The 13798-nt window shown below is 44.1% G+C and overlaps 1 protein-coding gene across 1 annotated transcript in view; it reads left to right on the forward strand.

The window, feature by feature from the left end:
• The window catches only part of LOC146868456 (discoidin domain-containing receptor 2-like), a 445309-nt gene that overhangs the window by 416571 nt on the left and 14940 nt on the right, over window positions 1-13798 (forward strand). Inside the window, exons 14-15 of the mRNA XM_085610198.1 lie at window positions 3066-3310; window positions 10878-10999. Coding sequence (XP_085466324.1) covers window positions 3066-3310; window positions 10878-10999 — 367 coding nt within the window. The remainder of the gene's footprint in view (window positions 1-3065; window positions 3311-10877; window positions 11000-13798) is intronic.

The following is a 13798-nucleotide window of genomic DNA, read 5'->3' on the forward strand; positions in this document are numbered from 1 at the left end:
CTAGGGAACGATGTTCTCTCCTAAAACGACAGGTTTCAAAGTATGCCAAGACTCTGGAAAGCAGAAGTCTGTCACAGATCCGCATGAGGTGTGTCTGTTACTTGGGCTCAGGAAACAACTCCTAGTGGTGCAACAAGTGTGACCTTTTGCATCCAAAAGCAATCAGTGTCAGAAAAGCAGAGCTGTTTGTTTCCAGAGGTTGTATGTGATTTCATAGAAAAACTATTTAATGGACTACCATAACTGAGAAACCATTTCACCTTTACTGTTTAATGGGAATTTTCAGAATGAATTGCATTCACCATGTCATAAAAACTAATTCATAGAATGCCTTGTAAATCAAAATTGGCTTTTGCTTGCTTATTCTTTAATGTGTAAATACAATGGTTACACCTATCCCTGAACCCCATGGTAACTCCACTGCCATGTGGAATTGGAATACATAGGTTGGAGTGGGTTCCAGGGGCCTGTACCAGGAGGCTCTGCACCTCTGGAGTTGGTTGAAGTGTCAGGGCATCTACCTGATGGGAAGTCCTTGAATGCCAGATTGGATTAGCTCAGCAGACTGTGTGTTGCAGACCACGAATGGCGGCTATATCATACTCCTACTCGTCCTCCCACACTGCACCCACATCACACCGCACATCAGGAAGCTTCACTGGCTTCCCATTCACAAGCGCAGTTAATTAAAACTTCTCCTGGGCACATAGAAAACCCTACACAACACAGGACAAGAATACCTGAACAGCCACATACACTTTCACCAACCCACCAGATACCTACACTCTGCCTCACTCTCACTCACACACATACTCCCCACAGCCGGAAACTGGAAGTCGCTCATTCTCCTATATCATACTCTAGATGTGGAACAAACTCCCTCACTTCATCAGAGCCTCCTCTTCACTTCTTGTGTTTCCCAAGAAGCTGAAGACCTGGCTCTTCATATATGCACCTTGAGACCACAGAACTACGTACTTCTCCAAGTGCCTAGATACCCTCTTGGGTGATCAGTGCACTATACAGATTAAGATAACATATGGCACAGGGTATGTTCCGGCAGTGGGGAGAACCCTGGCATGATCTTTTTGCCACTGTCAAGAACATGTCAAAGATTTTTCGCATTGGAGTTCCCGCAAGAACACTTACTAGGAGATGCGTTCCAACTGGATGCAGCGCACAACTCCAGTAGGCATTCCCTCCTCTGCCTATCCTGCCCCAAGTTCTGAAAAAGATTAGATACTACCAGGCCCATGTCACTGTAGTGGTTCCAATTGGGCCAGGAGAGTGTGGTACCTGAAGCTTCTGGGCATGAGCCACAGCCCTCACATCAGGCTACCACTGCCTGAGCAACAGGGCAGTGTTCACCATCTGACTTTATGCAGCCTACACCTCCATGTGTCAAGACTAAGTGTCAACAGTTGACTGCTTTTGGTCTGCCGCCGGAAGAGGTGGATGTCATTCTCGCCGCCAGACGCTCTTCCATAAAGTCAATTTGCTGCCGATAGGACAAGTATGTGGCCTGGAGTGGTAACGACAAGATTGATCCTTTACAATTCAAGCAGCTGGTTGGTGTTTTGTCTTTGACCCACCAAGGCTTTGCAGTTGACACTAAAAATTATTATTTAGTCCTTTGGCATTTTTAAATTTGCCGGACCCACCGTCCTTGTTTAAATCACCTGCTGCGATGAGATTTTACTCATTACTGATGCCACCGTGGGAGCTTAATTTGGTCCACACATTTCTCGTGTGCATGCCCTTGGAGCAAATGTATAGCTGCTCATTGCATCTCTTGAGTTTGAAGTTTATCTTCCTCATAACAATCATTTCTACTTATTGTGAGAGTAAGATTCAGGCACTGGTGATGCATCCTCCCTATTCCACTTTTTTTCAGACAAACTGATGTTGAGAACTTGGACGGCCTTCTTGCCTAAAGTTGTGACTCTTTCCGCATTGAGCAATCTATCTCCCTGCCTACATTCTTTGCTCCTCCTCACTGTAGGAGGAGATGCTTCATCAGCTGGGCCCCAAAAAGTCTTTAGGTTTTTATATTGATCAAACCAAGGAACATCGTTTGGATGATCAGCTTTTTGTGAGGTTCTCTGGGGTGAAGAAATGGAAGGCTATGCAGAAGAAGACCCTGTCAGGGTAGAAAGTCCTCTGTATTAAGATCTGCTACGCATGTGGTCAAGAAGCAGTCATCGGAAGATCTGAGAGCCCATTCCACTAGGGCTATGGCTGCTACCACTGCGTTGGCACGTGGAGCACCTGTCCTTGACATATGTCTGTAATGTAATCGTCAGTGCGTACATTCACAAATCATTACTGCCTTGACAGCCAGGTCCAGAAGAAAAGTCATTTCACCTGCTGGTTTCTGCAAGACGTTTTGGTCTGAGTCCATTCCTCAGACCCTCCACCTGGGGGAGGTACTTCTTTGGTGGTGAATCTGTAGTTCAAACTGTCCATCAGAACTTTATCTTTGGGATTTCTCTTTCTAGTGGATACTGTATCTAACTGCTGATTCCTCACTGCCCTCACACCTCCACGTTCAGTGGAGTGGCCTCTTTTTAACAAATAAAAGGATCCTAAGTTAGTAATCTGCACACTGGTACCAGCAATCTGGTGGCCCACATCTGTGGTGCAATCTGGTGCCCCACATCTGTGGTAGGAAATAAGCAGGAAACTGATGTCAGCTCTTAGGAGGGCACTTATATTGGCCCCACTCTGCCATTTCCAGGATGAGCTGCACAGCTCCACCAAGCCTTACTCAGGAGCATTGCTGTAAAAGGTTTCCAGATCCAGTCTGGAATATTCTTTGATGAAGAATCTGCGGTTAGATGGAGTAACCACCAGAAAGAGCATTACCGGAAGGTAATAACTTATTGTTTTGACCCATTCCTAAGCCTTACTCAGGTGTTATTGGTCATGGCTTGTGAAAAAAACAACATCTTGTTCTGCACATTAAGGATGACTTTGCTTTATCTTTATAACAATAGTTTTCTGAGTTATACAATAACCTGCTGATCTGCTCTTCCTCACTCATTCTTTTCTTGTTCTTTTCACAGCATGCAGCGGGGACTATGCTGAGCCTGACCTCACCCAGTCCACACCACATCAGGGCTTTCAGAACAATGTGCCCCACTATGCTGAGACTGACATTGTGAACCTGCAGGGAGTCACTGGCAACAACATGTATGCCGTGCCTGCCCTCACTGTTGACTCACTCACCAAGAAGGACATCACAGTTGGAGAGTTCCCCCGGCAGCACCTGCGGCTGAAGGAGAAGCTGGGAGAAGGGCAGTTTGGAGAGGTAGGTGGTCACAAGCCCAAATGTGTGCTTGCAAATACACCAACAGGGAAAACGTTACTTTACTTTAAAAAACAAGTGAAACTAAACAACCTTTCATATATAATCGCATTGCCCTTGATATTTTGGAAGCTTGAGTTTAATTAATGCTTTCGTGTTACTAAGTCCTGGCCAGCAATAATTTTATACTTTTACATAAACTTGTGTTTTCTAAATTCAACCTGGCATCATTGGGAAGCAAATCGTTTGGATGCTGGCTTCTAACATTTGGAATAACCTCCCTCTCTTGAGAAGATAAAATAACTAACTCTTCAGAACCTGAAAAACAAGTAACAGCTAAGTCAAGTCAGTCAGGCGCTTATTTCATGGTGAACCTCTGTTTAACTTCTTTCTTTCATCTGCAGTTGCATACACAAGGGTCTTAACACTTCCAACTTATTTCAACATGGCATAACTTATCTCCTTGAGGGGATGCCAGCCATTTTAGAACCATGATGTAATTTTCAAGGTGGATCTATGACAATGGAGGCTAGTAGAACATCACTGTAAATCCTCTGCCCTAAGTTTATTCCATAGCATATGTTCCATTTAGACATTTGCTGCAGTCATCATGAAGATAATCTATTTTCTATATTGCTGTTTAGATCACCTTTTCAGCAGTCTCAGGTGCTCTCTGTTCTCTGTATGTTAAAGGCGGTAGGTGTACGTTGACTTTAATCTTGACGAGTCCAAAACAATTGAAATCGGATGTGCCTTAGTCCTGTGTCTCAGTGGGAGTGGTTTTGAGGCTTCCTAGTCTCTTGGACTCCTGCACCGTGCTCATCAGCTATGCCAGGTGGCATATGCAGGCTGTGCAGTGGAATCTAAAGTTCCATTGGGCCCAGCACCAGGGAACAATGTCATATTCCATTGAGATTTTAGAGGAGACTGTAACAGATCTGTAGTGCAGGATGCTTGATCGAAATTGGACTGGTGGTAGACCCCTCACTCTACCCCACATGGAGCTGATAATGGTGATGCATGTATTTTTATTGGGTTGGGGGAGTGGTCAGGTGAGAGAGGTGGAGATCAGAAAACTCTAGTCTCCTGTGGACTTCAGACTCCACATCAATCTGTGGAGTTGCAGGCCATTTGCCTGGTGTTGAAAGACTTCCTGCTATTCATTAAGGGCAGGTTGGTACAGGTTCTCATGAACACCACCACGCCATGTGTTGCTGCAACAAGGAGAGAAGAGTAAGGTCCTAGGTCCTGTCCCAAGAGGCTTTATACTTCTGGAGTTGGCTAGAGAATTAATGCATCATACTGTTTGTGTACCACCTTGTGGGATCTTTAAATGCCAAGGCGGGGGAGCTCAGCCAGCTATGCCTGACTGACCATGAATAATAATTATACCTTGATATGGCACAGGGCATCTTCCAACAGTGAGAGAAATCTTGGCTAAATCTTTTCACCTCTGTCAACAATGCAGAAGATAAAAACGTTTACACGCTGGAGTTTCCAAGATGGCTCTCTCTGGGAGACACATTCCGTCTAGAGTGGAGGATGGGACTCCTGTACACATTTCTGTCTCTCCTTCCAAGTTCTGAAGAAGATCAGAAATGACAGATTCTAGTCATCCTAATTGGTCTGGATGGGGCTAGGCGAGTGTGATACCCAGAACCTCTGTCCATAGCTTCTGGAGGATCTTCTGTCGCAGCAGTGGGGCAAGGTTCTCCATACTGGCAGCACAGTCCAAACCGCCATGCATGCTGATTAAGCTGCAGTAGTTAAATGCATTTGACCTGCCTCCAGAGGTTTTGGTTGTTATCCTTGCTGTGCAGTGTCCTTCTACAAAGTCTATTTATACCTTGCATTGAGCCAAATGTGCGGTATTCTGTGGAACCTGCAATATAGACTGGTTGCAGGCCAAACTGTTAGATGTTTTATTGTTTGTTTTGGCTTTGGCCCAGCAGGAACTTGTTGACTGCCAAATTAAAGGTTATGTTTTCGGTCCTTTCAACTTTTATGCTTTTGCCGGACCAGCTGACTTTCTTTACATCACCTGTTGTGATGAGGTTTATAAAAGGTGTAACCCACGTTTCCTCCAAAACTGATTGTGATGCCAAAATGGGATCTCAGTTTGGACCTGACTTTCCTCATGTGTACTCCCTTTGAACCGATGCACAGCTGCCATCTATATCTTCTAGATTTAGCAGCGGTCTTACTTGACATGAATACTTCAACTCGTTATGTGAACAAGCTCAAAGCTCTGTAGATACAACCATCTTACACCACCTTTCCCAGATAAACTGGTGACCTTTTTAGGTCGAGCCTGTAGTAGCGCGCATGCCCTGCAATAGGAAAACAACCTCTTGCAGCTGACCAGCACTTTTCACAAGCTCGTGCTTGTGGCTGTTTTTCCTGCAATATTTCGATTGGCGTGTGCGTGCGTCTTCCTTAAAAGACAGCACGCAATTGGGTAAAGGCGGGCGCATGTCCCGCCTTTCCCAGCCAATGTAACCTCCCACGGCCTAAGGCTTGTGGTTACGCGCACAGGCACCATCTGTTTTAAATTATCATGCCCAGATGCGGGCGCGATAATCGAAAACAGATTGCCTGGTGCTCGCTCTCGCGCGCCCCTCTCGCAGGCTTATTCTTGTTGTTACATTCATGGAGGCTGGCCAGCAGGTGGTGCCAGAGTACTGTTCATTGTGACAGTGAAACCAGTTAATATGAAAGTGCCCGTGAGACTCCTTTCCACTCAGCAATTCCCCAATAATTATAGCGTGATTAAGAGTGAGAAAGGATACACTCAAGCAAGAGTTGGCCAAACTACACTTCCTGTCTTATCACTTTACTTATGGGGGAGTGTTACAATATTGGGGAATACCGACGTCTGATAAGTAAACTTTAGAAACAGTTAAGCCTTGAATCGCTCAGGTGGGCGGAGCTCGCAGGTTTCAACTGTGAATTCTGTGCAGACTGGGAGGTGTAACTAGACTGGTCATTTCTTATGTAAAGACCGCTAACGTCTTTGTGCAACGCCAGCGAAATAAATAGATTGAATGAATGAATGAATGAGTATCCACTAGGTTGGCGGTCCCTAGCTCAGGAGAGCGCTGGCTCTGCCAGGTTGCACACAGGGCACGAAGCCCTGCTGCAGTCTGTAATCACAAGAAAGGTGCAGAGTGAAATCATCATGAGGAGAATTAAATCTGCATAAGAGGGAAGCAAGGAGTGGCACGGGTTGCGGCATTATTTTTAATGCTGTGCAACTTTGCTAAAAAACATTGATAAAGCCAATATACATCTCGTGCTGGCGAGATCTATTGGCTTTGCCAATGCTTGTTAACTAAAGTTGTGACTTCTTTTCATGTCACAACACAAAATCATATCAAATACCCCACAAGGCCATTAATATACATTAAGTAAAGAAGTACAACATACACATCAATCTAAGGTGTTTGAGAATTTATCTAATTTCACAATTTATATAATTTTTTTCGCTGTTTTCCATGTTTTGATAATCTTCTCCATTTGGTACAAACAATATACAAACAAAATACAAATTGACATTAGTCAACACACATCAAAACACGACAGAACAATCAATGTTATTTGAAAAAAACAATATGTACTAAACAAACATGAGTTGTTAATGAGTCCAAAATAACTTACATACATCGTTATAGTGCCCCTTAAAGCAAAGCATGGGGTTATCTGGTCAATATTTGCATTCCCACACTCGTGTCCAATAAAATTTATAGTTATTTTCGAGCTGTTGGATTCTTTTCAGACATAGCCAATGTTCCTATATTGAGGTGGTACTCCTTATGAATCCCCAGGACAAAATGCCTTTGATTGGACCAGGCTGAGTGTGGGAAACTCGTGTTTGTTTAGTAGATATTGTTTTTTGAAATAACTTATTAATTGTTCTCTAAATTCTAAATCTCTAAATTCAGACATTTATCCCCTATAATTAAATTCACCAGGACAAGGGGAATCCTCGATTGTGGGTGTGGGAATGGCACACACAAATTTGGTTTGGTATTACCACGCTTGCAGTTCTCAAAACCATAGTATGTACCAGGCTCACAGTTACCACACTATTGTGATTTGTAGGTTTCTAATAGGAGAAATAACACACATATGTTGAGTATTTTGCCATTAATGTGGTGCGCACAGTCGGAATGTGCCATGTTTATCTACAAAATGCGCATTGATTTTTCCTGCTATATATCCTGTGGGCAGAAACCCCACAGTTAACAATCTGGAGTTTGAACCTGAATGTGGATTTGAATGAGACCCAAACTATCTTATTTGAGAGAATTGGCGTCAATGTTGGAAAATTGCTTGAAGGCGGGGACAGATGATGAAAATGTCGGATTCCTTTATGATTTGTTGTAAAATGCGGGTCCTGAAGCAGTAACGAGGAACATCTACTCCAACAAACACTGTAGGCATCCCTCCATTCCACTAGTGCACCCCAAATCCTGTGCAAGTGCAGCTGATCTTCTCAAAAAGATAACTAAAATGTCAGCTCCTCCAGGCTTCCATAGGATTGCCTTAGTTACAGAAATCTTTAGTACTCTGTTGCCTTTTGAAATAGGGCTCCAATTAAACAGAGGAGTGTGCAAGATATTTTAGGTAAATGTTTGCCTAATCTAGCTTTCTAGCTAGTTACCTTCATTTTGATTGTTATTTGAGATATTGAAAGATATACTTGCACTTTCAAAACTGCTCGTTCCCTTTTTCTTGTGAAGCAGCTTGTTGCATGACTATTCAGAGCCTGAACAAATAGAAATTATGGTATATACATCCAGCCACTCCCACCAGGGCCTGATTCCCTATTTATTCCATGGGGCATTGCTCCACGAGGCTGGAGCCACTGGAGGCCAGATCTTGAAGGTCGAAGGTCACTGCCTCTGTCCCCAGGGTTTATGGCAAAAAGCACAGGATGCAAAAAGAGAGCGAGAATGAGAAAGAAAGATTGGAAAGAAAAAGATGAGAACAGAGACGTGTCTGGTTTGAAACTTTTTGTCAAGGTTACTTTTGACTCCGCGTCCAGCCCACATCCCCATCTCATCTAATGTAGGACTTAAGCTATGTGTTACAAATAATCGAAGCTGGATCGTAGTTAGTTGAGTTTAAGCATGTACTTTATTAGTACAAAAGTAAGACCCCGCACCACACTCTTGCCAGGCACAGCTGAGCAGCAGAATGACAATGTCGGGATGAACATTCCAAGTATGACATAAATGGAACTGAGGCATGTCATCAGTGTGAGTGCAACATCAGACTAGCTGATGCTACCTAACATATTATAACACATCTCCCCACCTTGGGAACTTATAAGGCACTAAACATTAAGGTGCAACGAGGGTGCACCAAAGTAAAAACGAAGACACCACAGACAACACTAGGATAAACAGAAGCTGGTAATTGGGAGAAATAACAGATGGTACGCCTTCTCTCCTAAACACATCACTAAGGAACTCGATAGTGGAAGTAGTGGTAATGTTCCGCATAAATGCAACCTCCACCCACCTGGATTTGGCATCAATAAGTACTACCGCAAACCTTTCTTGATCAGGTAAAAATGAAATTGGCCCTATGAAATCTACGCAAACTTTCTCCCTTACCTCCTTAGCCTCAGACACATGCTGCTCCTCCTGCACACGACCAACAGCCACTCGGAGACGTTTCTCAGATTCCTTGCACACAGAACATTGTACAATCCATTCCTTTATATCGGAATCCATGGGAGGTCACCAAAACCTCTCTCTTACTCTCTTCGTAGTTAGAGATTGTCCCAAATGTCCCTCATGCGCCAACGCAATCAAACGAGACGTTAAAGCTGTAGGTGGCACAAATTTGTCGTTGCGCATCACAACATAACCTCCAAGCACAGACAACTCATCACCCACCTTAAAAAATGGTCTGACAGCATGAGGCAGAATGCTTTCTCTTCTAACATCACCTTTTATTATTTTCAACTCACACTGAAGGGTAACGTCCCTTTCCATGTCACTTGTCCACTCCCCTCTGGAAATGGAAGTACCCAAATCCCATGTGACATCTTCCACATTCACAACCACCTCTTCAGTGACAACCTCAGAAAGTTCCGCAGATCTATCAGGGAGTCTAGAAAGGCAGTCAGCAACCTTATTCTTCCATCCAGGGACATATTCAATGCGATAATCATAATCTTGCAATCTGACGGCCAACCAAGCCAGACGCCCAGAACAATTCTTACTGCCACCGGGCCCCAACACCTTGAGTAGGGGTTTGTGATCTGTCCTAAAAGAAAATACACTTCCCCACAAAAAGACTCTGAAATAGGTTGCAGCCCACGCAGCAGCTAAAGTTTTGCGCTCAATAACTGAATAATTTCACTCCATGTCAGTTAAAGAACACGAAGCAAAAGCCACAGTCTTCCCCTGTTTGCCATGCAGTTGAGACAACACAGCACCAATCCCAACTGCGCTAGCATCCACCTTGACGATATTCTTCAAAGGGCTCTGGAAGGGTGCCAGAATGCCGGCATTGGCAATGTTGTCCTTAATAGCAAGAAATGCTTGTTTGTGTGACTCACCCACACAAATTTCTTGCCCATACGCAACAATTCGCCGAGGGGTTCAGTTGTGAGAGCAAAATCTTGTACAAACTTGGAGTAGTACTCCACTAATCCCATGAAGGATCGTAACCCATATTTGTCACGACAGGACATCTGAATTGATAATGGCACTGACTAACTTCATTTTGGGCTTTACACCAGATGAAGTGATCATGTACCCCAAATACTCTACCTCCTGGACCTGAAACACACACTTTTCTCTGCGTAATGTCAGACCTGCTTTTTTAATCTGAGCCAACACTTCTCTCAACAGGCAATTGTGTTCCTCTTCACTCTTTCCATACAGTAAAATGTCATCCTGGAACACCACAACATTACTGAGACCAGATAGGATCCCAGTCATCAACCGCTGGAATACACTAGCAGCAGAGCATAACCCAAATGGCAGCCTCCAAAACTGACAGGTTCCCTCTGATGTAATGAACGAAGTCAAGTGCTTTGAGTGCGAATGCAGCTTTACCTGATGGTAGGCTCTCCTTAAGTCTATTTTAGAGAACAACTTCCCCCCCCGACAACATCAAAATAAGTTCATTAATATTAGGTAGTGGAAAGTTGTCCATAACAACATTTTGGTTAAGACTGCGGAGGTCCACACAGAAACTGAGAGAACATTCCAAGTATGACATAAATGGAACTGAGGCATGTCATTAGTGTGAGTTGTCATCAGTGTAGGCTGCTGTGTCCTCTTTTAGACCAATTTAACTGCACTTATCTTTCACTCCCGGTTATTATCAATGCACAATTACACATGCTCCAATTGAATGGCCTTTAATAGAGACTCCTTATGCTCGAATGCATCTGCATGTTAAATCCCTCGTGACCCATGTCAGATGTTGATCATAGCAGTGGGGGGGGAGCTACTTTTCAGAAAAGTGTGTGCAGTGTGTAGTGTAGGCCAAACGTTGACCTGGCGTGAGTTGCTTGTACTAATATCTCTCCCTCTTCTTGTTCCAGGTGCACTTGTGTGAAGCTGAAGGTCTTCAAGAATTTCTGGAGCTTGCAGACAGCGAGTTCGCCCACCAGCCTGACTTGGTGGCAGTAAAAATGCTCAGAGCAGATGTCACGAAAACAGCCAGGTAATGTCACTAATTGTGAATGGAGTACAGCTTATATCTTTGTGCATGAATAAGAGTGCAGTGTCCTGGCCCGGGACTTGAGTATTGATTGTTTATATTCATACACTTTCATGGCACTATCCAAGCATTGGCTAACTATGGTACATGAAACGGTTTCATTGTGAGTCCTGCTTCAGGACTCAGCCCCAACTGGACATACCCCCATTCTGGCTCTTCCCCAGTACGCTACAATCTAGGATACTAATCTCAGACAAGGGTGGTCTGCTATGACCTACCCTTGCCCACTTGGTCATTTCCAGTCACAGTCTTCTTCAATTTGGGACTAGGTTTTGTAAGGCATATTTAGGTTTGCAGTCGTTCCCCGGCTGAAGTGTGTGTCACAAACACGGGCTGGGTACCTGAGTTGCAGAGCCACGCTAGGCCATGATGCCGTGGATGTTGCAGATAAGGTCACCTCTCCGAAAACTAAAGTTTGTCTATAGGTAAGGTAAAGCGTAATGAAAACTGTGTCTGGAAGAGAGGATTTGAAAGATACTCTTTTCATGGAAGTATTGTTGTTCTCCTTTCACATTTTCCTTGTCAGTCCACATAGGAGACAGAAAGCCACTAGTGCACTTAGGAATTTACAAGTTCCTTATTGTGATGAAAAATAATTACAAAATAATAATGGAGAAGGGGGGGGACCAGGAGCTAGTTAATGGTCCAGTGCCTATGCTCCGAAAAGTCAATGAGGTAATCACATAGGAGGCACTGTTCCGTGGTGAGTGTGGTCGAAGAACAACCTACACACACAATAGGGTCAGGGGTGGGAAAGATGGAGAAGTTAGGTCAGGGACTTGGTACTTGTGGTGGGGAAAGGCATAAATTGTCTCTTGTTGCCCTCACACACCCCGAAGGATGTCATGCTTCATCATCGGGCGGTTGCTCCTCGTCGGGCCGGCGGTGCAATGCCCTACGGGTCCCCCGAAGGGTCTCTTTAGCGGAGATCTTTTAGAGAACTGCCGATGGGTGCAAGTGGGTATGTGGCATTAAGTACCAAATGAGAAGTGAAGGTAGTGCGTGCAGTGTGAGTTAAAAATACCTAAGGGTTACCAAACATAGAAGAATTATTTAATAAAGAGGTGCCCTTGGTAAAGTAAATAAACCCGTAAGTTAGCAGTTACCAGTAGACACGTAATGTGTCTGGGTAACTAGGCTATGGTCGACATGTTTCACGCCTTGGGTGGTCAGTAAGATCCTTGGCGTTTCATCAAGACCAGGGGTGATGGTGATGTGAGGTGAGTGCACGAACTTATTGGTGTGTGTAGGGTACCATTAGCCCTCTCACTGATCAAAAGAGGGGGGTGGGGGGTGCCTCCTACACTCATTATGTGTGGCTCTAGAGTCAGTTATGCCCCCTTTGATCGTGACCTAAATGAGGAGCAAAAGTTACTCCTTGAGTCTAGCGGCGTTGGACGCCCACACCTTCTCGGGGATTACTCAGGTGTCGGCTCTGGAAACCTGCTCCATCCAGACACCAGCTCGTAGGTCCATCTTTCCCACCCCTGACCCTATTGTGTGTGTAGGTTGTTCTTCGACCACACTCACCACGGAACATTGCCTCCTATGTGATTACCACGAAAAATAATTACAGACATTACCATAACTGCTCGCCATTCAGTTGCTACACCTCTGTTCAATGTAAGAGTGACTAATTTAATCCCAACATGAATTTGCTACAACTTTATTCTCAATATTAACATGCTGAATTTTCTTCTCAGATTGCAAATAACACAGTTTAATTTATTGTGAATTGGTACTTTTGGGGTCAACAAGAATGCAACATATTTTGCTAAATATTATCCAAAAGGCGACAGTCCATTGGTTGCATTTAGGTTGTGCCCGACGACTATTATTTTGTATCTAGATTGTGCCCCAGTGTTTTTTGTCTCTATATTTTGCTCTAACTCCAGAGTTTGTGGACCAGGGGGTTCAGTCGAAGGTTTCGGTTTAATCACTTTTTGGTTATAAAACTTAGTTTACACATATGGATACTGGTTTATGCCGAAGTATTGTACCTGAGCCACGTTTCTTGTTCTCATATTTTATTTGCAGGTTAATAAAATAGCATGTACATATAAAGCAACTCATATTGGGCGTCAAAGTTATTTAGCGTTGAAGGTTGGTGGCCTGGGGACCTTTTCCCCCATTCATTCTCAATAATAGAGCACGAAGACACTTCCAGCATCTCTGCCATCATCCATCTTCTGTTGCTGCGTTCCCACTGTATTTTTGTTAATGTGTCAGCAGCATTGGAGGGAGCATACAGGAATCTGCAGTACAGCACATGGAATTGCTGAAGGACTCACTGAAGAACTCATAGCTGAAGATGTTATTTACTGGGCACAGTGGCAATGTCTGTCCAGAGTGCCTACTGGATTTTATTTAAGGTTTGACATTATGTCTATGTCTGTAGCAGGTCATGTTTGTGGTGAAAGTTGCCTTTTAGAAAATCCATGCCCAGCATCCTGCATTTCGCTATGGTTGGCTGTTTTTCTTCAGAGATAGAGAGTATGCCAAGTACATCATAAGCACACTCTTCCTGCAGCATGCTCCCAGGGTTACTGTGTACCTTCATGTTGTGTGTACCTCAATGCCTGGGGTGAATTTTTAAGACTTTCTTTACTTCTCCCAGCAATGCAAACAGCAGCGTTTGTCCTTGACTGCATTCATGAAGCCGCTTTTGATCCCAGCTGTATTGAACTTTAAAAGGAGCCGTATTGTTGGGAAGAGTTACAGTTTGCAATTGGCCGGCTTCCT

This window comes from Triturus cristatus, chromosome 1_2 (genome assembly GCF_964204655.1).
Source record: "Triturus cristatus chromosome 1_2, aTriCri1.1, whole genome shotgun sequence".
Classification (NCBI taxonomy): Eukaryota; Metazoa; Chordata; class Amphibia; order Caudata; family Salamandridae; genus Triturus; species Triturus cristatus.